The 26,140-nt window shown below is 42.4% G+C and overlaps 1 protein-coding gene across 3 annotated transcripts in view; it reads right to left on the minus strand.

Moving 5' to 3' along the window:
• Positions 1-26,140, minus strand: part of LOC127582363 (transducin-like enhancer protein 4) — a 182,993-nt gene that overhangs the window by 128,171 nt on the left and 28,682 nt on the right. For all 3 annotated transcript variants that reach the window (XM_052037533.1, XM_052037532.1, XM_052037534.1), the window contains exon 4: positions 20,179-20,223. In XM_052037533.1, the coding sequence (XP_051893493.1) occupies positions 20,179-20,223 (45 nt within the window). The remainder of the gene's footprint in view (positions 1-20,178; positions 20,224-26,140) is intronic.

Genomic DNA, 26,140 nt, shown 5'->3' on the forward strand with positions numbered 1-26,140 from the left:
CAAGTGTCAACTGTGCCAAATCAGAGATCGATTCTAGGTTTAAACTACATGTACACAATAAGCAAGGTCAGCCTAGAATAAAATAACCTTGCAATGCTATTACAATAATAGCTTAAAGCTTTTAACTTGTGCTAAACCCCTCAAGACCATATGGACAGCTTCACTGCATGTAAAGGAATGCTGCTAATTAAAATCAGGGCACACATATACCATTATTCTTCTGTTCCTGGAACAACCAGTATCATATAATAGAAATCGAGAATGTAAATAATCAAAACTAACTTCTCAATTTTACATTCCAGTAACATGTGGCCATCAACCAAAAACAGACCACGAACTTCCACTTTGCTTGCTGACTTTGGTCTCTGCAGATCCTGCTATTTATACGTTAGATTATAGCTGACATCAGGAGAATCAAATTCCCAGTAACACTTCTAAAAAGTCAGCCATGGTTCAGTTGTTCACACTTCTTCCCTCAGATACAGAAGGTTCAAGTTCAATCCTCACTTGTGACTTGAACTCAAAATTTAGGCTGTACAATATAGGGAAAGTCCTCGAATTGTCAATGTTAGATGCATTCTCCAATATTCATCCCTTTTACATCCACTTGGTAGGGTAGCCAATTACTCTGCAACATATTGAAGAGCACAAGCATTCTCCCCACTGCCCTGACCAATACTTACCCCTCGAGTGAATAAAACCAAAACATACATTATCTGGCCCATTCCTGACAGTTGCTTTAAAGACTTTACATGATGCAACTGGCTGCCACATTTCGTATAATACAATGGTTACCACAGATCAAAATTGGCTGCAAAGCACTTCTTAATCTTCCGAAAAATATGTTTCTTTCTATTAAGGGACAAATCTGTGCCTTAAAAGTCAAACTGAAAGCTCCAACCACTCAAGACTGTGCTAATGTTTAGCTGCAGTAAACATGTTTTCTTATCGAGCTGCAGTACGCAGACACTCTGAGGCCATGCTCTAGGTCACCGTCAACTCATTCACTGAAGCATGGAAGGGAACTGGCTTTACAATCAACGTTCACTAGAAGTTGAGTGTAAAGCCAATCCCCTACAAGCCTGCCCCCCGTACAACACCACCTTCCAAAGGTGGAAAGTTTTATGGCAACACTCTGGAAAACATGGACAACTTCCCATATCTCAGGAGCCATGCTCAGCAAAAGCAGACATCGATAATGAAATTCACCATCACCTTCAGTGCACAAGCAGTCTCAAAGTGACTGAAGAAAAGGATGTTTTGAAAATCAAGATCTCAAACCTAGTACAAAGCTGAGTCTACCAGACAGCATTAATTCCTGCATTTCTATATGCTTCAGAGTTGGACAACCAACAGATACCCCAGGGCACTGCAGAGATTACCAAAAATACTGCCTCCACAAAATCCTACTTGAAGGACAAACAACAAACTTCGTCTTCCTCTCCCGGGGATCGCCAGTATCAAGGTACTGACGACACTCGGTCAGCTTGTTGGACTGACCACATCATTCAATGCCTAACACCAGGCTTCCAAAACAGGTACTCTATCCCGAGGTCTGTCAGGGGAAGAGATCATCAGGTGAACAGAGGAAAAGATGTTCCCTCCATTCCATGAAACAAGTGCAATATTCCCACAAATCCTGGGGAATTCTAGATCAGGAGATAATGCAAGGGAATTAATGGAAATCTTAAAAAAACTGCAAAGGTTAGAAATCTGAAATAAAAACAGAAAAAGCTAGGAACACTCATCAGGTCAAGCAGCACTTGTGGGAATAGAAAACAAAAGTTACCATTTCAAGTCCAAGACCTTTAATAAAAAGTTTGAGGGAATTAATATTCTTCTTCCACCATGTTCTCTCACTTGCCTGAAAGCATTGGAAAGAACGAAGGAGCAACACTCAAGTAGTAATAACCACCTGCATTTATGTGGTATATCGAATGCGGCAAAGCGTCCCAAGGCTCCTCACGGATGCACGGACAATATTTGACACAGAGTCAGATTGGGATGGGTGACCCAGAGCTTGATCAAGGGATCTGAGGAACAGTGTAAAAAGGAGATAGAGAGGTTTAAGAATGGAACAGCAAAGCTGGTGGTATCGAAATTGAGAAATGCAAAGGCTAGAAATGTTGGGGGATTCGGAGGGCAGGACACTGAAGGAGGTGGGGAGGAGAAGTTGTGGAAGGACTGGAAAGCAAATTTGAGGATTATTAGGGGTGAAGGAGAGTAGAGATGGGGAGGTGTGAGGACACAGACCAAGCAAAGTGGATGTTGCCAAAAATCAGTCGAAAGCATGGCACTGCAGAACCTTGGTGATCTCATCAGATTCTTTAAGAATCTGGGCTTTATATCCAGGTCTCATCCACAAGAAAGAATGGGGACATTACAGCCCAGAGTTAACAGCGAGAAAGAGGAAACCAGCCAATTCCCACCACTGGAGAACTGAAGCACCAGGAACTTTCAATCCTTCCACACAAATGAAAAACACAAGAGTAATATAAGTGGCACAGTATGGTCAAAAAATTCCGGGAACAAAAAGCAGCTCCCTTAGTGGGATCAACCAAGGGAAGACCTGAGTGTTAAGTGTTGTGTTGCTGATTGACACATTTCGGAGTGGAAGGGAGTTGGGAGAGGAAGAAAAATACTACTCTTTAAAAGAAAGGTCATCCTAAAATATAAGCTATGAGCAACATCACATACACAGTGGTGCAGGATTTAGATAAAACTGTAGTATAAACTCAGCTTTACAATGAAAAGGTAAGCTTCCAGTTACACTATTTTAAAATCTGAGAAATTATAACTAACCACATCACCAGGAAAGGAGTAGAAGTGCATTCTCTATTGCATCATGTGCTAAGGATTTGGTGTAGTGACATCCCTGCTCCCAAAATATAATTGCATTAGAATCAATGGAACTCAATTTCAAAATGGGAGTTCAAAGCACATTTGGTACATTGCCCCAATATACACAACAGAAGGCAAACCTTCTCCCTAGAAGTGTTTTTTTCTTTAAAAAAAAATGTTCGGTCTATGAAGTGCAGTCACCAGAGTAATGTGGGAAGACAGAGTCTGGCCCACCTCAGTTCAAAAGAAAACAGCTGCCTGTAGCAGCTCCCTTGAGGAACTATCAGTCTGGTTCCCAGCACTGATGAGATGACAGAAGGAAAGAAGAGGGAAAGAGAAGGAGAAAAAAATACCAAACAAATGACGACAAGATAAAGGCCATACAGCAATTTTTTTTTAGCTCTAGTGGTAGATGTAGTTGTACACAATACAACCTCCAATTACATTTTGTAGACCACCTGAAATCATTACAAATGGGACCCACTGTAGCCATCGAATTGACCCTGCTATAGTTCTGGAGACACAAGAGACTGCAGATGCCGGAATCTGGAGCAAAAAACAAACTGCTGGAGGATTTCAAGGGGTCAGGCAGTATCTGTGGAGGCAGAGGGAGGGTTGACGTTTCGGATTGAGACCCTGCATCGGGGCGGGGGGCTGTGGGAGAGAGACTGTTTGTGTGTATAGATAGCCAGTATAAAGAGATGAGAGGGAGGGGCTGGCAGGTGATGGGTGAAATCAGGTGGGGAGGCAGACGATGGCCAGATCGAGCCAGGTGGAGAAGAGGAAGAGGTAGAGTTGGGAGGCAGCGGCTGATGAGATAGGGTGAGACGGATAAGGAGAGAGAAAATAAGGAAGAGATGAAGCCAGGTTTTTGGAGGGGGGGGGGAAGGGTGAAGGTAAGACAGGGCTCGAGGTAATGAGTGGAGGCTGCAAGTGCTGGAATCTGATGTCAGGGAGGTGGTAAATGGAACCAGATAAGGGGGATGATGGGCAGATGGAACTAGTGGAGGAGGGGATGAGATACCCAGTAGATTAAGCGTGTGGGTGATTGGCTGATAGAACCAGGTGGGGTTAGAAAAAAAATTGGGGGGTGGATGTTGGAGGAAAATGAGAGAATCTGTATGGATCAGGAGGAGAGAGAAAGGAGCAAAGGGGCCACGGGTTACCTGAAATTGGAAAATCCTGTGTTCACACCACTGGGTTGTAGACTACCCAGGTGAAACATGAGGTGTTGTTCTTTTAGTCTGCATTTGGCCTCACCCTAATAGTCCAGAGGCAGAGGATAGGCTCAGTGTGGGAATGGGAAAAGGAGTTGAAATGGCCGACAACGGGAGCTCGCCACCCCCACCGGTTCCATCTGCAAACCATCCCTCCCTTGTATGTTTCTTTCCAGTGCATGGTAACAGTATTGCCCCTGTTCGCTGCTTATCTACAGCTTTCCAAAGGAGGTGGACCACTCCTGCCCTGAGGCAAGGTGCTCGGTAATAGGTGCAATGTCGGAAAGTCCAACTTATAAACCTGACGAATAAGAAACAGAAACCTAGATCCAAAAATAACAGGACAATTCTCAACGAGAAGAGGGACCCTCAGTGAGTGATCTGATGACATTGCTGATTGTCCCTTTTGGTAGCTGAGGTCATTGCAGAGGGAGTTACAGTCAAAGCAAATTGGTTCCTATATAATTGACCTGACATGCATGAGGGATGGAAGCCTTGCAACAGCCATCCAAAGGCACTGATGATACCACATGTGGAATACCGCATACAATTTTGATCTCGTTATGAGGAAACTACTTGTGCTAGAAGCAGGTTCACGAGATCGATCCCTGGGAAGAAGGGGCTGTGTTAGAAGGGAACATTGAGCAAGTTAGACCCTTTCTCATTGGATGAGCTGAGAAGAGGTGGCCTGGTTGACTGAGGACACTATCAGGGTATTTGTTGAGAGGAGATTTCCCCTCTTGGGGGAAATCAAAATTAGAGGTCATGAGTTTTAGGATAAGGCTCACACAGTTAAGACAGAGAAGAAAAGGAACTTCTTTTTAAAAGAGTGTCACAAATCTCTGGAATTTTCTATCCCAACGAGCCATGGATGTGAAGTCACTGAACATATTCAGGACAGAGCTATTTGAGACAAAGGGAAGGGGTATGGGGGACTAGATATAAACTAGAGAGGAGACCAAAATCAGGTCAGGTACAATTGCACACTGGCATAGCTGGTCATGCTACTGCCTCACAGCCCTCGAGACCAGGGTTTGATGCTGACCCCTAGTACCGTTTATGTGGAGTTTGCGTGTTCTCCCTCTGATTGCATGGGTTTCCTCTCGCATCCCAAAGACGTGCAGATTGGTAGGTTAATTGACCGCTGTAAATTCCCAGTGTGTGTAACTGAGTGTTAGAATCTGCAGGCAGTTGATGGGAATGTGGTGAGAATATTAAAAGGGACTAATGTAGGATTAATGCAAATAGGTGCTTGATGGTTGGCACAGACTTACTGAGCTGAAAGGAATTTTTCCATACTGTACGACTCTATGATGTTAATGAAGGGCCAAGACCTTAGTGACTTATTTCCATTTATTATATTCATAAGTATACTACTGCAGGCAAGGCATGTCTGTTTCTGAGGGGATAGATATTGCCTTTCATAACAGCAGTGCCAACTGTTGTGGATAGTCCTGGACAGAGTTAAGTTATTGAATGTTGCTGTAATTACAGTTGTTCCAGTAACTGATCATAGCATTAACCTGGGGACGGTGGATGAACTTCAAGGTCTCATAGCCTGACGCATTTGTTAAAGAGTACCCAGCATGTGTACAAGAAAATCTCTTAGGTCTCAATTAACACCATCAAAGACTGGTCAAAAGAAGCTCCCGATTCTAACATTGGGAAGGTCTCTCCTTTACTGATAATAACATCAGACTGCTGGCCTTCTATCAGGCAAAGGTCAGGGCCAATCACTTCTTTGTTCGAGGACTTAAACAACATCAATGCTGAAAATGAACAGAGATCTATCATAATTAGTGTGGCCAGTACCCCCATACATAGTTTGATAAGAAACCCAAAGCCAAGAGAAATCAGGTAATTTAAGAAAAGTGATGGATTCTTGAAAAATTACTTTAAACCAAGGGAGACTGTGCATAGGTTTAAAATAGTATCATGGTTAAGATAAATCAATGGCCAAGTTTATTGCTGAAATGAAGAAGTTATCACAAGACTAATGACGACAACATACCGTCAGATGCTAAGGAGAGATTAGTTGAAAGGTGTGAAGATAGATAGGTCACTTGGATCGAATGGACTACATCCCAGGTTCTGAAAGAGGTAGCTGAAGAGATTGTGGAGGAATTAGTTGTGATCTTTCAAGTATCACCAAATTCAGGAATGGTTCCAGAGGACTGGAAAATCACAAACGTCACTCCACTCTTTAAGAGGGGAGGGATGCAAAAGACAGGAAATTAAAGGCCAGTTAGCCTGACTTCAGTGGTTGGTAAGATTATTAAGGATGAGGTTTCAGGGTACTTAAGAAGCATATGATAAAATAGGCCGAAGTCAGCATGGCTTCCTTAAGGGAAAATCTTGCCTGATAAATCTGTTGGAATTCTTTGAGGAAGTAACAGGCATGGTAGACAAAGGAGAGTCAGTGGATGTCGTTTACTGGGATTTTCAGAAGGTCTTTGACAAGGTGTCACACACAAGGTTGCTAAACAAGATTGAAGCCTATGGCATTACAGGAAAGGTACTAGCATAGGTAGAAGATTGGCTGACTGGCAGAAGGCAAAGAGTGGGAATAAAGGGGTCCTTTTCTGGCTGACTGCCAGTGACTAGTGGTGTCCCACAAGGGTTGGTGTTGGGTCTGCTACTTTTCACGTTATACATTAATGATCTGGATGACAGAACTGATGGCTTTGTGATCAAGTTTGCAGATGATACAAAGATTGGTAGAGGAGCAGATAGTGCTGAGGAAGCAGGAGTCTGCAGAAGGACTTGGACAGGTTGGGAGAATGGGCAAAGTGGCAGATGGAATACAGCGTAGGAAGTTGTATGGTCATATACTTTTATATAAGGAATAAAAGTGTAGACTATTTTCTAAACAGGGAGTGAATTCAGAAATCAGAGGAGCAAAGGACTTGGGAGTCTTAGTGCAGGATTCCCTAAAGGTTAACTTGCAGGTTGAGTCAGTATTATAGGAAGGCAAATGCAATATTAGCATTAATTTCAAGAGGACTCGAATATAAAGGCAAGGATGTAATACTGAGGCTTATAAAAGGTGTTGGTCAGACCACATTTGGAGTATTGTGAGCAGTTTTGGGCCCCATATCTAAGGAAGGATGTGCTGGCATTGGAGAGGATCCAGGACAAGGTTTAAAAAGAATGATCCTGGGAACGAAAGGGTTAATGTATGAAGTGCATGTGATGGCTCTGGGCCTGCACTCACTGGAGTTTAGAAGGATGGGGGGTGGGGGGGGGGGCGATTGAAACCTACCAAATATTGAAAGGCCTGGATAGAGTGGATGTGGAGAGGATGTTTGCAGTAGTGGGAGAGTCTAGGACCAGAGGGGCACAGCCTTAGGATAGAAAAAACGTCCCTTTAGAACAGATGAGGAGGAATTTCTTTAGCCAGAGGGTGGTGAATCTGTGGAATTCGTTGCCACAAACTGCTGTGGAGGCCAAGTCATTGGGTACATTTACAAGCGGAGGTTGATAGTTTCTTGATCAGTAAGGGCGTCAAAAGTTATGGGAGAAGACAGCAGAATGGATAGGAACAAGAAAAAAAAATCAGCCATGATCAAATGGCAGAGCAGACTCGATGGGCTGAATGGCCAATTTCTGCTCCTATGCTAAGAATCAAAGGGTGACCAGATTTAGAAGCAGTTATTATGAGATGAATCTTGACCTTTGAAAGTGCACTGAAAATTGCCAAAAATAATGGAATCAGCAAGTAAAAACACGCAGGGCTTGCAGGTGAGACTGGCTGTTCCAATGTAGCAGCATACACTAGCGACAAGCAGTAAAATACACTGTTCCGAAGCAAACTGAATAGTTTTAATAAGAGTAAATGAAGATGGTACTTCTATGGAGCAAAACACATGTAGTCCAAATGCTGGTTTAAACTAGAAAAAAAAATGTTGAGTACGTTATTTAATAGGCCACCAGAGCTTATAGGAGTAAGCTTCAAGTTGATCAAACAAAATGAGAGTATGTAAGTAAAGGAAGGCACTTCAAAATGTCCCACGTCCTAACCACAAAGAGAGCTAGTGACTACTATACTGTTGAGTGAAAAAAAAAGGCTGCTTAACCATAGTTGAACCACTAATTGTCACGAAAGCAGTTGACAGATGTAATATTTGAGTTAATGGTTTAGGACATTGTTGCTATCACAGGATTGTGGTTGAAAGATGGGTAGGACTGGCAATCAATATTCCAGGCTGTAGAATCTTCAGGTACAAACTGGAATGTAGAAGTGGAGATGGTAACGAAACATTAGTCAAGGAATCCACAAATATAACAAGGAGGATCTCTTAGAAAAAGGTACTAGAAGGGCATGTGAATAGAGCTTAGAAACCGAAAAGGAATGATCACTTTGTTGGAGGTTTACTACAGACCTCCAAACAGTCCACAGGAGAAGGAGAAGCAGACATGTTAACAAATCACAGGGAAATGTGAAAACTAATTGTAGTAAGGATTCCAACTTCCTCTGATAGCTGGGAATCACCATAGTGCAAACGGCTTAGAGGGGACAGAATTTAAAGAGCATCTAGGAGAACTGGCATTTGGCTAATCTTACTGGAAACAGGGTAGTACTGGATCTAAATCTTTCCTGTGTGGCCAGGCAAGTGACGAGAATATCAATGGGACAGTATTTCACAAAGATAGTGACCACAGCTCTGAAATTTAAGATGGTTACGAGGACAAGAATGAACTAGAAAGTTAGGGCCTCAGCTGAGGGGGGGGGGGGTTGCAGAGAATGGGGGATGCAAGACCAATTTGAATACAAGACAGGACTAGGAGCAGCTACCTACAAGATGGTCAATAGGTAACCAGTAGGAGTCCTCAAAAAAAAGAAGTGAAAATTCAGAGCTAATGCACAAGGTAAATACAGCTGAGGATCCTGGAAGTCAAAAGGATAGCAAGAGTTGGATAAAGAAATAAAGAAGATGATTTGTGATAGGTACAGAGAATGAAAATAGGAGGAGAGGCCCTTGCTAGTGAAGGAAGATAATTGCTGGGTCTGTTTCCATGCTGTATGGCTCTATACTAGCTGCAACCAGCATTAAAAAGATAATGCACAAGAGGATTTCCAAATTAGATAATGCTGGAGAAAGTAGAGAGGACAGTGGCTTCACTCTGAAAACCACAATCAATAGCTCCCAATAAGAGATAATAGTGGCAGGAGAGCATTTGGAGAAGGTCAAAGATAACCATTGCTCCAAATTTCATTTGAGATCAGGAAACAAAAAAAAGGGACTTTACAAGCTCAGGAAAAGGAAAAAGGTTTTTTTTTTTGAAAAGTCAGAAATCCTAGAAGGACAAGATCCTTCTGTGGGAATAGTTAAAGGGGAAGCAGGGAGGGGGAGATAAAGACCAATCTGCGCAAGCTTTAGCAGACACCACTGCTCCACATAACACCTTTCCAAAAACATGAGTAGGCAATTAGACATGTTTAACATGGCCATACTTTTATGGAATTACAGCAGCCTGGTTCAAATCACATGAATAAACATCAAGATTAATTGACTTCTTTTAAAAAGAAGAAAGCAGATGTTTGATGAATGAGAAATCCACCACCCCAACACAAGCCTGTGCAATGGATGGCTTTAACTTCACCAGAAATTAAAGTACCTTTAACATCTCATCTAAAAAAAAAGTAGAAAAAAGGCACGGCTGATGATTGCAGCATTCCTCGGGGCTTCACAGGAAGACCATCCTGTATTATTCCCAGAGCGAGGTTTGAACCCTCAGCTCTCAAGATCCCGAGCTGAGCCAAGAGTGCTGCCACAAAAACTTCCCCCAAGAATACTTAAAGGGCAGGGAGAGGTGGGGGTTGAAGCCCAAGCCACCCAAGATTTAACACAACTCCTCTACATAGCACCTTTCTGGGACATCAGAGTGGTGCAGCGAATAGAACTGCTGCCTCAAAGCTCCAGCAACCTGGATACAATCCTGACCTCAGAGGCTGTCTGTGCAGTGTTTGGATACTCCGCTCCTCATGGGATTCCTCCAGGTGCTCTGGTTTCTTTGAACATCCCAAAGATATGTGGATGGGTAGATTAAAACCGGCCATTAAATTTCCCCTACTGTGTAGGTGAGTGGTGTATCTGCAGGGAAGCGATGGGACTATGGGGAGAATAAATGGGATTTGTGTAAATGGATGCTTGACAGTTCACACTGACTCAGTGAGCTGAGGGGCTGGTTTCCATGCTGTATCACTATGACCAATCCTGACACCAGCATCTCACTACTCAGGACTGCCAAATCAGTGGAAAAGGAATGATTCACCAAGTTACTTTAGATGAACATCTACTGGCAAGTAGAGTTTTTATTTTAAAAAGACAAAGCAAAACACATCGCTGCATGCCTGTTCTTTAGAGTTGGTGTCATCTGGAGATTTGCTGTATATTTACCTACCAGTTCATTGTCGGGTCAGTCTTAACATATAGATAAAAAGGGTTTCAGTACAATCCTCCCAAGAACACTCATTCGAGCATTACATGAGCATCAAAATGACTTTTATTGCTCTGGATTCACACAGCAGCTTCATAAGCAATAGGGAAGATTAAAAATAGTGCTAAGGGCCACCTCAGCCTTTCCAGTAATGACATGTTGAAAAAATAAAAGGTTTCATTGCCTCGACTGGCCTGGCAATTTCCAACAAAAACATACAACTGTGTTGAAACCCAGGGCCGGGGAGCATTAAATCAGGAAGCTCACAAGTCAAGGTCATTTCCCTTCCCACTTCCCCTAATGTCTTCAAAGGTTTTCCATTGATTGCTATAACAAAAATGAGTGCACTTATTCAAAACATTATACTTTTACAAGCTTTAAAAACAAAACACTCTGCAAGTAGCATGCTCACCTTCAACTTGGAAGGGTCCCTCCAGAGACAAGAGTATGTAACTTATCTGAACACTCCAGTGTTATGTTGCAGTCATATGGATGTGATATTAAACAGAGGTCCCATTCCCTCTCACAGATGGACATAAACACCCCATGATGTTATTCCGAGATCCAAGATAGATATCCACTGAGTATTACTCAACATTTCCTTTGCATGATTAAAACAATAGACCTAGAAATTGAATAGCCTTTAACAGCAACATTAATTCAACTATGTGCAGCTCCATAATAAATGTTTTGCACCAGGACCCACTGCTGAAAATTCTGTAGTCCACAATATCCAAGGGATTCAGCACCACACAACAGATGTTTTGAAAGGCCTTTTCTTTGCATAATCGAACACTGCAAATCAAAATGCAAATCCCTGTGTTGCACAGGGATCTGTTCTGGGACCCCCACTCCATGATTTTTATAAATGACTTGGATGAGGAAATGGAGGAGTGGGTTAGTAAGTTTGTAGATGACACAAAGGTTGGAGGTGTTGTGGATAGCATAGATGGTTGTCGTAGGTTACGAGGGGATATAGACAGGATGCAGAGTGGGGCACAGAAGTGGCAGATGGAGTTTAATTCCAGAAAAGTGTGAAGTGATAAACTTTGGAAGATTAAACTTGAAGGCAGAGCACAAAGGCTAATAGCAGGATTCTTAGCAGTGTGGAGGAACAGAGGGATCTTGGGGTCCAAGTGCACAGATCCCTCAAAGTTGCCTCACAAGTTGATAAGGTGGTTAAGGTGACATATGGTGTGCTGACCTTCATTAGTCGGGGGGATTGAGTACAAAAGCCACGAGGCAATGTTGCAGCCCTATAAAACTCCAGTTAGACCACACTTGGTCATCTCATTATAGGAAGGACATGGAGGCTTTAGAGAGGGTGCAGAGATTACCAGGATGTTGCCTGGATTAGAGAACATATCTTATGCAGGAAGGTTGAGTGAGCTAGGGCTTTTCTCTTTGAAGTGACAGATGAGAGGCATAGATAGAGTGGACAGCCAGCATCTTTTTCCCAGGGCAGCAATGGACAATACCAGAGGACATCAGTTTAAGGTGAATGCAGGAAAGTTTAACCAAAGGGCCCTACTGTGCTGTACTGTTTTATGTTCAAAAATAGTAGCATGGAGAACTAGGTTCTGGAATGAGGTTGGACACCCAAACAAAACAATGTCACAAATCAGCTGCTTGGGAGAGGCACAGTGTTTAAGGTGAACTCCCATGACTGGCGAGGTAGAAGTGGAGATGCAAGAGATAGCAGTTGTTGGAGTCTGGAGCAACAAAATCTCTAGAGGAACTAGAGCAGCATCTGTGGGAGGAAAGGAATTGTCAATGTTTCAGGTCAAAAGCCTGCATCAGTGTAGGAGTGGGTCAGGTTAGAGATCTGTGAGAATGAAGAAGAGGTTTGGACTTGAGATCCAGGGGAGGGTATAGGGAAGCAGAGGGAGAAGTATTTTACTCCCGAGCCCACCAGTGACAGGTGCCCAATACCCAACTGCAAGGTCCGGGACTTGCTCTGACAAGACCCCTTTAGGGAACACCAAAGCAAACTGCTCAATAACAAGGTGCTGTCCTTCTGAATTAGCAGCCCTTGCTACCCTCGTGCAATGCACGCACAGACCAAGATCACAAAAGTCACACCCAGGAGGTGTTGGCATGCAGTAGTACTGGAAGGAAATTATGCTTTTTCCACATTATGGACTAGAGGGCCAGGGTTATAAGGAAAGGTTGGCCAGGCTAGGTCTTTATTTCTTGGAATTGTAGGAAAAGGAGGGGTAACCTTACAGAAGTGTTTAAAATTTGAGAGGCATAGATAAGGTGGAGGGTAACAGTCTTTTCCCCAGGGTAGGAGAGTCCAAAACTCTGGGGATTTAGGGTGAAAGAGGCAAGATTTAAAAAAAAAGACCTGAGGGGCAACTTTTTTCCCCCAAGCAGAGGGTGGTGAGTATATGGAATGAGCTGCCAGAGGAAGTAGTTGAGGCAGGTACAATAGTATCATTTAAGTACTTGGATAGGTACATGGAGGGGGAAAGGGTCTGGAGAGATATGGGCCAAACACAGGAAATTGGGACTAGCTAGGTGGACAACATGGTCAGCATGGACATGTTGGGCCAAAGGGCCTTATCTGTGCTGTATTGCTCTATGACTCCAAGGCCTAGACTGATAGTGATGGTATCTGTTGCTAAATGATATCCAAATAGAACTTCTAAATTATAGACCAAATGGGAGTAACCATTTTCCTCCCACCATTCCCCACAGTTGTAGATGAACTTTGTTTGATTATAATCAATTGCCAGACACTGGCAAAAAAAAGCTTATGGGAAGTGGGTGGGGCACAAAACAAATGGACATGAATTCTATTTTGTTGTCTTGGTAGTGCATTGCAATTCAGAACACAGTTGCCTAAACTATTCCATTATCTTTATTGTTTAGTTCTGCACCAAAACAATTTGCCAATTCCCTCCCAAATACATGTGAACAGATCCTGTTGCCTGCATTTGGATTGTATGAGCCTATACCAGCTGAAGATCAAATTGGACCAGGCAATTTGACATGAAAAAATTTGCAAAAAAACTTCCAGTAACTGTCCAAAATGATGTCCATTTTCCCCAATTGACATCCCTCATCCCTTCAAATCCAACTGTGATTTTGGTTTCAGAAATATTGGATAAGTAGTGCCGTGACCAAGACAGAGCTGGCAGGTAATTTGAGCTGGTGAGATGGGGAGGAGCTAATTGATGACTAACTATTGTATGCATTTCCCCTTTCAAAAAGCCGAGGAACACAAGCAAACTGTGGTGTCCAAGGCCAGCCTAGGAGACCAACAAAAGAAAAAGGAATTGTACATTTCTATGGGTTCCAAGATACAGAAGGAGGAGCATTTCCAGATATGCCTCCTCGCCAATTACAGCATTTCAAAACAGATTACTCAAATTGATAAATTGGTTTATTGTTGTCACATGCACTGAGATAGTGAAAAAAAAACTTGTTTTACATTCTATCCATACAGATCATTTCATTACAACAATGCATTGAGGGAGTACAAGGTAAAACAATACAGAATAAAGTGTCACAGTTACAGAGCAAGTACAGTGCAGGTAAACAATAAGGCGCAAGGCCATAAAGAGGTAGATTGTGAGGTCAGGAGTCCATCTTATTGTATTAGGGGACCATTCAATAGTCTTATAAACAGCAGGATAGAAGCTGTCCGAGCCTGGTGGCATGTGCTTTCAGGCTTTTGTATCCTCTGCCCAATGGGGGGGGGGGGGGGGGGGGGGGGAAGAAGAGAGAATGTCTGGGGCGAGAGGATCATTGATCATGTTAGCTGCTTCACCAAGGCAATGAGAAGTGTAGACAGAGTCCACAGAGGAGGGTGCCAACAGAGAAGAACAGGCCCACAAGGAGTTTGATGGGAGGCAGAGTCGCTGGGCCATACTCAGCCCTGGCTTTCTTCCATTGCTGTAACAATCTGTCCACATTGAAAAATCACTCACTCCTCTCAATTCCTATTCCTGGTCAAATAATAGATCAGGTTGGACTGAGGGGGAGCCTCCATATCCCCAACTCTCTGCACGTGCCATTCACTGAGGCTGCTAGGCATCAGTCCCACTCTTCTTTCTGAAAAGGCACTTGTTGAAATGCAAATTTTTTTGGTTCATTTGTCTCCAAATCAAAACAAATAATTTGTTTCAGCAAATATTAGTACAGGGATATTTGAATATTTTAAAACATAGTACATCAATTGCAGTGTCACAGGTACAGGCGACCACAAATCTAAAAATTTGTCAGCACCGAGGTTTCTTGTCTCATGCCAAAGTCTGCTATGAACTAACAGACTGGTAGTGGCAGTCAGATATCTACTACCAATGCATCATGCAACTAAGAGGGTGGCAAAAGTAAATGGGCCATGGTCTTTCAAACGGTTAGCACTTCCCACATTAACTGAAGTTACAAGCATTTAACATGCAGTAGGTAAATATCCTTTTAATGTGAAGAATGAACTGAGCCCAGTGTGTTTGAAAGGAGCGCCAGAAACAGTGTCCCAGCCCGCTTTAACAATCTAGAAATCCAAGCAGGGCAGCTGTGGAATTTAACATTTCACTGATACAATGTTTAAGGGTAGTAGTTTAAGGATAGCGCTGACACAATGTAAGAGCATATATTGAATTGGGGGTACAATATAGAGAAAGACTTGTACTTTATTCGTGATATACAAAGTGAATGCAATTGCTACATCTGGCAGAAAATTTTTAAGAAGTAGGTAAATATGCAAAAGTATTCAACTCCCTTCCTGTCCCCAGTAAAGCTTCAATTATTAAGATTGCGCAGTTAAGAGCTCATACCAGCTTCATGGTTCATTTGAGGTTCTGATGGCCCCTTAAAAATTATAATTTAAGGGACTTTAAAGGCTGCACTAAATTACCACTGCAGCTTAAATGATACAATAGGGAGTATTAAAGTACTGCAAGTGTTCATAACAATCACCATTAAAAAGGAGTTTACAAACATGAAGTACTAAAACAATGAATAATTAAGTTGTCATACAAAATAGCTGGTGTTCACTCAAGAGGTAACGTTTCAATAGAATTGTAGAACATGCACTACAGGAGGCAACTGCTCAGCCCAGCAAGTCAGCACCAGCCAGTTAGTCTCACTCTTCTGCTAATTCCCCACGTCTTCAATAGTTTTCTTTCAAAGTGCATGGTCAATGATAAGATCCCTTTCAATATCCACTAGCCTATCAGCAAATGCATTTCAAATCAAAATATTCCCTGCATATACAACTGCCTCATGCTCTGGAGTTTACCTATCCTGTTAAATCTGTGCCCTCTGATTATTTTCATTAGTTGATATAAAAGAGAAATACAATCTTTCACAAATGTAAAATAACATCCAATATACAAGACATCTAATCTCCCTCTTAGCCTCCTCTGCTCCAAGGTAGACAACTCCAGACTCCTGTATCTCTCCACTCAACCACAATCCTTCATCTAAAATGGAGCCAACACTTAACAAGGTATCGACTGCCATTATAGAGTTAACTTAATACTCAATTAATTGAATACTCAAACTACAACCCTGCAGGGGAATAGTGCCAGTCTCCAACCAAGGCACAAATAGCAGATAGAAGGTGCAGTTCACAGTTAGTGGTCCTACAGTTGTAGGAGAGGCAGAACTTAAAAGACACATATACAGTTCAATGAAGTATTTAAAAAGAGAACAGCATTAGGGATCAACATTTCAAACAGAAATAGGGGAATGTTTTTCTCCCTGATAAAAGGAACTGTCAGCCAGTAAAATTCCAGAGGTAGCTGGTGTCCAGGGAGTGGTTATTGACCCATGAGGTTAGATAGGAAGCAAGCAGAGTTTGAACAAGGCCACTGAATCATAGTCCAGTTGGATTTGGCTTTCACTGGATGTAGACAGCAGACCCTGTGGGTTTTGAGTCTGCATCTCCCACACTGCCCTGGTGCTCAGGGGCACAGCAGATGCCGATCATAACAGCAGGCAAGCAAGATACTGTCACAGAATAAATCTGTGTCAAAAGTAGACTGAGAAATAGCTATTGGGACACACCAACCCACCCACAGAGCTCTGGGAATCTGGCAACAAGCAGCACCAGAGTTGTAGAGCACAGAAACAGGCCCTTCAGCCCACCACATCCATGCTGATCTTCTTTGCCTATCGACACTGAACCCATTGCCTGCACCCTTCTATGCCTTGCTTATTTAAGTGCCTGTCTAAATGTCTCTTAAATGTAGTGATTACATTTGACTCCACCTCCCCTGGCAGTGTGTTCCAAATGTCAACCACTCCAAAAAAAAAGCTTTCCCCTTTAAAAACAGATCCCCTTTAAAAGCCCTTCCATTCACCATAAACCTGCACCCTCTTGTTTTTTGATAACTCTACCATGGGAAAGAGTTTTTTTTTAAAAACCTGCTCTAATTTATGCCTCAAATCTTATATATTTCTTTCAGGTCACCCCTCAGTAAAGGAGCCAACATAATCAAAGACCCCACCCATTCTCTCTCCTCCCCCCCCCCTCTGATCAGGCAGAAGAGACACAAGCCTGAAAGCATGTACCACCAGGCTCAAGGATAGCTGCCATCCTGCTGTTACAAGACTATTGAATGGTCCCCTTTTATAGGATGAACTCTTGACCTCAATCTACCTCATCATGGCCTTACAGCTTATTGTCTGCCTGTACTGCACTCTCTGTAACACTATTCTGCATTCTGTTATTGCTTTTCCCTTGTACTACCTCGACATACTGACATGAAATAGTTTTGCATGCCCTCCATACAGACCAAGTTTTTCCACTGTCCCTCAGTACGTGTGACAATAATAAACCAGTGCAGCCTCCATCACTCCAGGGAAAACAAGCCCAGCCTATCCAAGCTCTCCCCATAACTAAAGTCCTCTAGTCCATGCAACATCCTGGTGAATCTCCTCTATACCCTCTTCAGCACAAATCACATCCTATTCCTGGTGTTGGACAAGTTAGCTGAAGATTCATCAGAAGTTTTTGGGGAGAGATTCTGGGGTGGGATGATCTGGGCTAAACCACACATTTGGGGCAGTTTGGTTGCCCAGGCTGAGAGGGAAGCCAATTAGCAATCAGTAGGCAGCATCACATTGGGAGAAACCAAGCAAATCAGAGAGAAGGGGAAGTCAGTGGGAAAGAAGAGTGAAGAGAAACAGGCAGTATGAAAGAGGGGAGGGAGGGAGAACTAATGCAGGGAGGGAGGCCAAGGTAGCAGGGGTTTGGGCAAGGCCACTTGAGTTTGTTCCTATGGCTACAAGATCAGAATGCATTTATACATGTTCTCCTATGCATTCACATGCATGGGATTGGGAGTGGGGGTACAAGTCTGTGCAGCAAAGCCAGATCTCCAATCTTGCACATTTTTGCCATTGCTGCTCTGACATGTCTATGCAGAACTGGTGTGCATCAGCCAGCCAAAATTAAAAACTCGTGCAACAGCATCTTCCATTGGAAGCAACTTATCTTCAATCCTGTGGGACGGCTCAAGAAGATGATAGCTTGCTGCAGGGGGGTCATGAGCAGGGACCCCAATAGATATTCCCTTTTGAACACTTGGCCGCTACACTTACCCTGTACCAGCCAAAAATCAGTTGGCACAGTACTGATTAGTGCCCAAAATTGAGATGTTCTCAATCTATTTACCTGACTCCAGAATTAACTTAATTCTCAGTGCAATTCAACAAGTTTACAGAAGCTGCAAAATATAGGAAGAAACAGAAACACCAATGCATTTACAGATATTTGCAACTTAAAATACTGCAGACCCTGCACTTCAGATTAACCATTTTCATCATACAATACTGCAAGGTAAGTAGTCTCTGCAGCTGCTGTCTATACATAATATGCAAGATAGCCTCTATTGAACAAGTTTTCTGCTGATGTAATTTTTCCCCAATCTATGTTCCAGCAAGTTTAATCCACATTTGCAAAGCATTAGATAGAACGCCTAGCCAACAGCATAGCAGAATGCCAGCGACACTCAGTTTTTTTTAAATCTACAGAAAATTTGATTAACAAGCTTTAGATGGGTTGCAACAAATCATTGCAGTGTTCTTTAGACAAAACCAAAGATTTTAAAATAGTCAACACACTTGTCTCTGCATTAGGAGGTGATAAGTTCAATCCGAATCAAGATCTATATGGAAACAAGTAACCCAGTCCACATTGAGAAAGGGTAGTACACAGAGAGGTGTTGTGTGGAGATAAAAGCCCCAATTCCCCATCCTAATTGACACCATAGATTCTAAGCCACCTTTTGATCAGGGAGCAAGAGGTGCTCACATCATTGAACAGTCTGAGCTCAGTGTCAAAAGCAAGTGGTTTCATCACTCACCTGTCAGCAGAATTCAAAAGGCACATTTAACTATTGAATAAAGGCACTGCAGCAAACTTGTCCTTTGAATTTAAAATGCTTAGATGGTTGAAGGCACAATAAAACATTAAATATACTTGTATTTTTTTCTAAAAAAAGTTAGATTTGAAGTGTTCCTAAACCATTCCCATTTTTATCATCATTTGTATAGCTGATTAAATATTAGCAGGGCACTGGATTCTGTGGGCTCCTAAAGTGTTACTACTGGCAATTAACAAAAGAAAGAACAAGCTTTGAGTAAGTTCATGGGATCTTGCTGTGCACACAAGCCAACATTTCATACACAGCAATGACTGCTTTGTAAAAAATTAAATTCATTGGCTGGAAATGCTTTGATGCAGAGGTTGTGGAAGGCACTTAATGCAAATTATTTCACTTGGCCTCTCCTAGTTATGGTTGGTACCTCTGTTCCAATATTATCGGACATGACAATTCAACGCACAATGCAAAAAGCGTCCAATCAAACACTGTGCTCATATATTATGACATTACTTCATCAGGATGAAGCAGTAACCTTCCTGAGCATGTGTCCACTGCATTGGGAATATTTTTGAAATTTGTTTTGTTAAAGAAAGTTTAAAAATTGATAAATTTGAATTTCAGAATTCTTTTATAGAGTAGCCCCAAATACAATGCTAGTTGGCCATCTAGAACGACTATGCAGATTATTTTGCCCTCCAGCCACACAGGGAAGAAAGAGAGACCCTTGCCATTAGCCAGTTGGACAGTGTTCAAAAGGGTACCTGTAAAACTATTCCCACGTTTAAAACAAAAACAGAACAAAACCATATACAGAAAAAGTCCTTATGCAGGGTTTCAATCCAAAATGTTGTCAACCCTTTGCTCTCACAGATACTGAATGACCCACTGAGTTCCCCCAGCAGTTTGTTATACAAAAAGGTAAAAGTGCCTCTCAAAGCAGCCATGGCACAGGTGAAAATTAATTTCAATGCATATAAAAAGAAAACACTTTCACTACATCCCCCTCAAGTCAAAAGGGTCTGCTGACTGCAATTTGCTGCCACAGATCTCTTCCCCTCGCTCTTCATAACCCCGCGCCCTCCCATCTGTTCTACAATTACCAGAAACACTGTTTCCTATCATTACAAAAACACAGTTCTTCCAGAATGAATGTGAAACAGCCATCTGCCAATGACTAGGCCTTGCAGGCCAAGGTTTGGGGGAGGAATTGCAAAACCAAATACTGATTTACATTCATACTACCCACGTACTCTTGGTTCCGTGCATGAACTGCAGATGACAGGCAATTATTCCATTCATTAACCTCATCAAAGGCTTTCATTTCCTCTTGTACTTACTTGTTTATGCATCTCAAGATTGAGGCCATATGACATCTCATAGTACTGAAATAAAACAAAACCACACATTAGCAAAGCAACAAACATTCAAAATAAAAGCCACAAAAACTGGTTTTAATGCAACACAAGGTGGTAATCTACAAATCTTGAATGGAAAGATTTTAAACCACTAGTAAAACGTCATTTAATTCAGGAAACATCCTGGAGTTCAGAACCAAATTCTTCTAGTCCAAATTTGCACAATTCTAAAATAACTTGAATGTAATCTAGGAGATGAACAGGACCAGCATTAGTTTGTCAAACCCATCCTTTTTGTTTTCTGTCTGTACCAGAGAGTCTTCCTAGTAGAGTCTGACAGGCCAAACTATATGCTGCAGGTTTGGGTCAAATTAGGTCCATCTTATGCCAAAATATTCAGGTTTGGCTCAGCATGTGTAAAGGTCAGTTCAATTGTTAGTAGGTGGCAACCCTGTTAGACAATTCTTCAGATGGGAAGGGTTTTCTCTTAAACTCTTGGGGGTCAATTTTGTTCAACTTGGTGTCAGCACCATAATGAGATATTCTGCATGGGAATGAAAGGGGAAAACATGGCCAGAGATCAGGCAGTGCTCTCCTACGCATCAGCTGAGTACTTTCCTTGCTGCCTCTGTCAAGCAAGGACATTCACCCATGGGTAGTGGACGAGAGACTTCACACAGGCTCAGAGTGCCTTCTTTTGGACATGGACATCAAGTGTGACTTGATGTCAGTATCCAGCTGCAAGATTCTTTAAGTGTCCCCAGGCCAGGTCAGGTGAGGAGTACAAGGCCTCTGATTGGATGTGATTGATTACATTTGTATTCTGTACCTCAACACGCCAGATTGCCCAAATGGCCTTTCTTTGACGAAGAACACAGGCTTGGATATTGAGACCTCATTTCTTCATATCTTCCCACTGTAGCTTCCAGCCTTGTAGTGTCCCAGCTTGACACAGCCCATTTCTATCTTCTGCCCAAAATCCATGGGCAGGACCATCTGGACAGACCAATCGTTTCATCCTGCCCCTACCCCACCAAACTCCATCTCTTCTCCCCAGATCCAGTCCATTCCCACTTCTGCCTGTTATACTTCAATTGTCCTGTCACTGACAGTTTCCAATTTCCTGGTCTCAACTGGTTCATCTTTACCACAGATGCACAGTTCAACTACCACTCTGCCTCCAAGGACTCCTTCATTCCCCCATTTCCTCTCTCCCCCCCCCAATACATTTGTCTGATGACTACTTTCCACAGAAGTGCCTCAGAGACTTCTTCCTTTTTCCTGAACTGTGGTTTGCCCTCTATCACTATTGACAGAGCCTTTGACCATATCCCATCTATTTCCTACACCTCTGCTCTTACCCCCTCTCCTCCTGGACAGAGCAGGGATAATTCCCCTGGTTCTTAACCTCCACCCCACCAGCCTCCACATTCAATGGACCATGCAGCTAGTTTCACCAGGTTCCACCCACAGACATTCCTCTCCCCTCTCAGCATTTCAAAAGGACCGTTTCCCTGGTCTGGTCTGCCATCCCCACAAACTCCCCTCCTTGCAGCAATTTTCCCATGCAACCACAGCAGGTGGAACACTCATTCCTTCAGTTCTTCCCTTCTCACTACCCAGGGACATAAACATTCCCTTCAGGTGAAACAGTGACTCACTTGCACTTCTTCCAATCTGGTGTACTGCAATCTGATCTCTACATTGGACACTGGAGAAAACAAGAGCAGAGTAGGTGACCATTTTGCAAAGCAACTGCATTCAGTCCACAAGAGTGGCCCAGAGTTCCTGTTAATTTAATTCTCCATCCCATTCTAACCAATCTAGCCTCCACACTGCTGTAACAAAGCCCAATGCAAGTTTGAGGAACAGCACCTCATCGCCTATCTGGGCACAATGAAGCCTTTCCAACTTGATCTTGAGTTCTACAACTTCCAAGTACAATTTCTGTGCATCAGAGCTGGCCATTTCTGTTAAACATCATCCATTAGTGATATTGGCTCAGTCTCTCTCTGCATAGCCTACCCTGCTGGTCATGCCCTTCATCTCAAAACCTTTGGCACTTTTGATTTTCTCAATCTTACTGTCCCCCTCCACCCCCCCATTAAGCTATTGACAAAATGACTTCTACAACTTATCCCCATGATAACCCTGGCCTCACCCATTCACAGAAATCCTGTCCCATCTTTCCTCCCTCACCTTCTCTGCAATTCAAAGCTAACTGGTCTGTTCTTCCCCAGTCTTTAACCTAAACCATTAACTCAGTTTCTCATTCCACAAATACTGCCTGAACTGCTGAGTGCTTCAACTATTTCCTATTATTTTGTGAAACATTGAGAACCTATGTTTAGCCACCTGACAAATCCTCAACCAAGATTCCGCAATATTCTGTCCTCACACTGAGCAACAAACCCTGGTTTGCTTCCCCATCTATAGCCTCCTCTATTCCACTAGCCCTTGAGAGCCCACGTCTCAGCCTCTTGCTTCTGATTTAACCAACGAATTCAAAACAAGAACCAGAACAAACCTCAAATCATTTGTTCTGTAAACATTCACACTTGGTGCTTGTTGATGTTACACAACTAATAACTGGAATTTGGGTCTTTATAACTACAGTGAAAATACATAGTTGACAGTAAAAGTAGTAAATTCTCTTCACTGAAATGTTTGGGCAGAGACATTATGTAGTGGGAGGAAGGGTTAATTATTTCAAATATCTGGCTCCCCAAAGCAGAATTCTCTTTCACTCCTAGTCCAGGGACACATTTCTGAAGTTTAATTTAGAAGGCAGCAAAAGCCATTTAGGTGTCAATCAGATAAAAACCATCAATAGTCATTAGGTTTAATCTGGAAAATAATGATGCTGATCTCACCACCCTGATATTAGCACACATACCAGAACATGCACAGATATTCTCAATCAAGCCCAGGATTTCCACTGCCATCGTCAGCCTAAGCCAGGGACTTTTCCACCCTGCCACTGCATGCTTCCCTGGTGAACTCCTCGCAGAGTCCAGCAAGGCTGCACAAACTTCCACAAGTTTCCAACCCACGAGCTGGGCAGCCTATGTCAGATTACACATGGCACAAATACAACATGTTCAAATAAATAGAAGAAATCTGATGTTGGGGGGAGGAAGTAGTTGTTATTCAATTTAAGTTAGATTCAATGTTTTTAAGTTGATTTTTAAGAAAATGCAAACATTTGTCAATTTTATAATCTGAAAGAATATTTCCTCCAAGTGTCAAATAGTCAGCAACACCAGCTTTTGAAAGCCAATGAGTCTGGCTGCTAGGCCTCACCAGCAGTCAAAGCCATTCTATGGATCCAGCATGAAAAACAAACTGCTGGAAACACCTGGCAGGTCAGGCATTATCCATGGAAAGAAAAACCAGTGCTACTCTTTCAGGTCCAAAACCCTCCATCAGATGTAATGCAAGCCCCATTTTCTCCCTTCACAGATGCTACCTGACCTGCTGAGTGTTCGCAGCATTGTCTTTATTTCAGATTTCCAGCATGCATTTTTCTTTATTTTCTATGTATGTTTCCAGTAGGTTGTTGGCACTGAGCTCCCATGCCTTCTGAGCCACTCCAAGGTGAAGGTACCCCAAGTCACGTCTTCAATTTGCTCAAAGAATGGGATTATTTACCTCCACCCAAAACATGAGCGAGCAGAGGGAATCTTGGATGGACAAGGACTTGGGTACAAATTGTCCCCAAGTTTCCCAGCACCAGTCAAACTAATTTCCATAATTGGATGCAAAGATTCTTGTGATTTGACAGAACTGGGGAGCATTTTAAGGCTCTTATTTCCTGCACCCCTTTGCTTTACAAAGTTTAATAGTAAATGGTGTAAATTTAAAAAGCTGGAAACAAATTTATGAAAAATTAACACAAGACTGTCATAAAGTCAAACAGCACAGAAAAAGGTCCCTTGGCCCACCGAGTCTAATCTGACTATCAAGCACCTACTTAAACTAATCCCATTTTATTCTCCCCACATTCCCATTAACACCCTCCAATCCTACCACTCACCTACACACTGGGGACAATTTACAACAGCCAATCAACCTACCAAAAGACATGGAAGAAACCAGAGCACCTAGGGAAACCTATTTGATTACAGGGAGAACATACAAACTCCCCACAGACAGCACTGGAGGTCAGGATCAAATCCAGATCACTGGAGATGGGAGGTAGTTGTGCTACTAGCTGCACAGCTGTGCCACCATTGTCTGGTCTTCTTGGGCAGTCCTTTGGAATAGAGGACTTGCTTCCATTCCAGATTTGTGGGTTGAAGGCAACTGAGGAAGCCAATGCAGGAACCCAGACTTTCACAGATGTGGCAAGAGGTCCCAGACAGGGCAAACAGGTGAGTGGTTTGGGGAAGGTCTCGACCCAAAACATCAACTGTCCATTTTCCTCCATAGATGCTGCCTGACCTGCTGAGTTTGTCCAGTATCTTGTGCATTGCTCGGGTAATTTGGGGAGATGATCCACTATTTCCACTGGGCTTGTGTGCTCCTCCTGCTTGAATGAGGTTAACCAATACTACATCAAATGCTGCCTCTCCACCTTAAGTGGTCAAGGGCTTGGGATTCCCATGAGTTGTGGGGATACAGCATTTCTCCCTCATAACCCCAGGAGGCTGAGCATATCCCCAAATCTTTTCATCTGTCCACCTAGTAATCTCTTCCTGTGCAATCAGATTTTAAATAACTGATGGCCTTAATACTTATTTCTCTGAAATTGACCAGAGGACATTGGAGAAGCTAATAAGTGATTAGGCCCAAATGAAAAAAAAGGACCAACTTTCAGAGAACAACAGCAAAATTAAAAGTTGGTAGAAACTGGTTACCTTAACAAATTTAATTTCTCAAAAAGTTTCACATCTAATGTTTTGAAACTAGCAAGAAACAAAAATCAGGAAGTTTGAACTATGCAGCACATATCTTGCACAGGAAAAGGGAGGATTTGTGTAAGAAGATATACTATTGCCTTGTGAAATCTTTACTTCAATCTTATTTAAAAATTTGGGGCCTTCAACAGCTCTCAATTGTTCTGGAGTGCAAGCCTTAATAATGAATGCATGTGAGAAGGTCACAAACACATGACCTTGTGTGGCAAGAGGCAAGAATACGATACACATTACTCTGCAGCTATATTATACACTTCCAAAAGAAAATTTTGAACCCATGGTTATAAGTGACAGACTTGACCATGGTCTCTATTCAAGAAGTTCTCTTTCAACAACCTTCCTCAAAATTTGAAGAATATAAAGCATTCATTTCTCTACTAGATCAGAACTCCCAGTCCATCAGCACACTGCCAATGCAGGCAGTCTCTGGTTTGCAGAAGGGTTCTGTTCTCAAGGACACTGCAAAAGCAAATTTACAAGTCAGAAACACTCATTTTCTTAGCTACCCAAATTGTATCACTCTACATTCACTTGCTACAATTCATTTCATTGAATAATCACCCTAACACTACTCATGGTTAAACTAATGCAATTATATATTGTATCATTTCATTAATGAATACCATGAAACATTTTATTATTATACAAATTTTCCCACTTTTTTTTTTTAAGTAAAGTCAGATTTCTGCATGTCAGGTTGTTTGTAACCTGGGGAGCCCCTGTATAGGAAAACTAATAAGACAACTCACAGGAGCATCAATCAAAATCTGACAGAGCTGCAGAGGGGGCACATGAGAAGTGACTTGGCCTTTAATCTTCAAAGATCTTTCAGTAAAAGATGAGGTTTGCAGATTTTTGCAATTTTGGACTCAAGGGCTTGGGCAACTAATAGCACTGCCTATAATATGGTTTAAAACAAAGGTGGTGGTTGCATGAGAGATTGAAGACACACAATAAAACAACACACACTTTATTCCAAAATAAACTTTATTCATCATAAAAAACAAACTATATACAACAATAAA

This window comes from Pristis pectinata, chromosome 24, assembly GCF_009764475.1.
Source record: "Pristis pectinata isolate sPriPec2 chromosome 24, sPriPec2.1.pri, whole genome shotgun sequence".
In the NCBI taxonomy this organism is placed as follows: Eukaryota; Metazoa; Chordata; class Chondrichthyes; order Rhinopristiformes; family Pristidae; genus Pristis; species Pristis pectinata.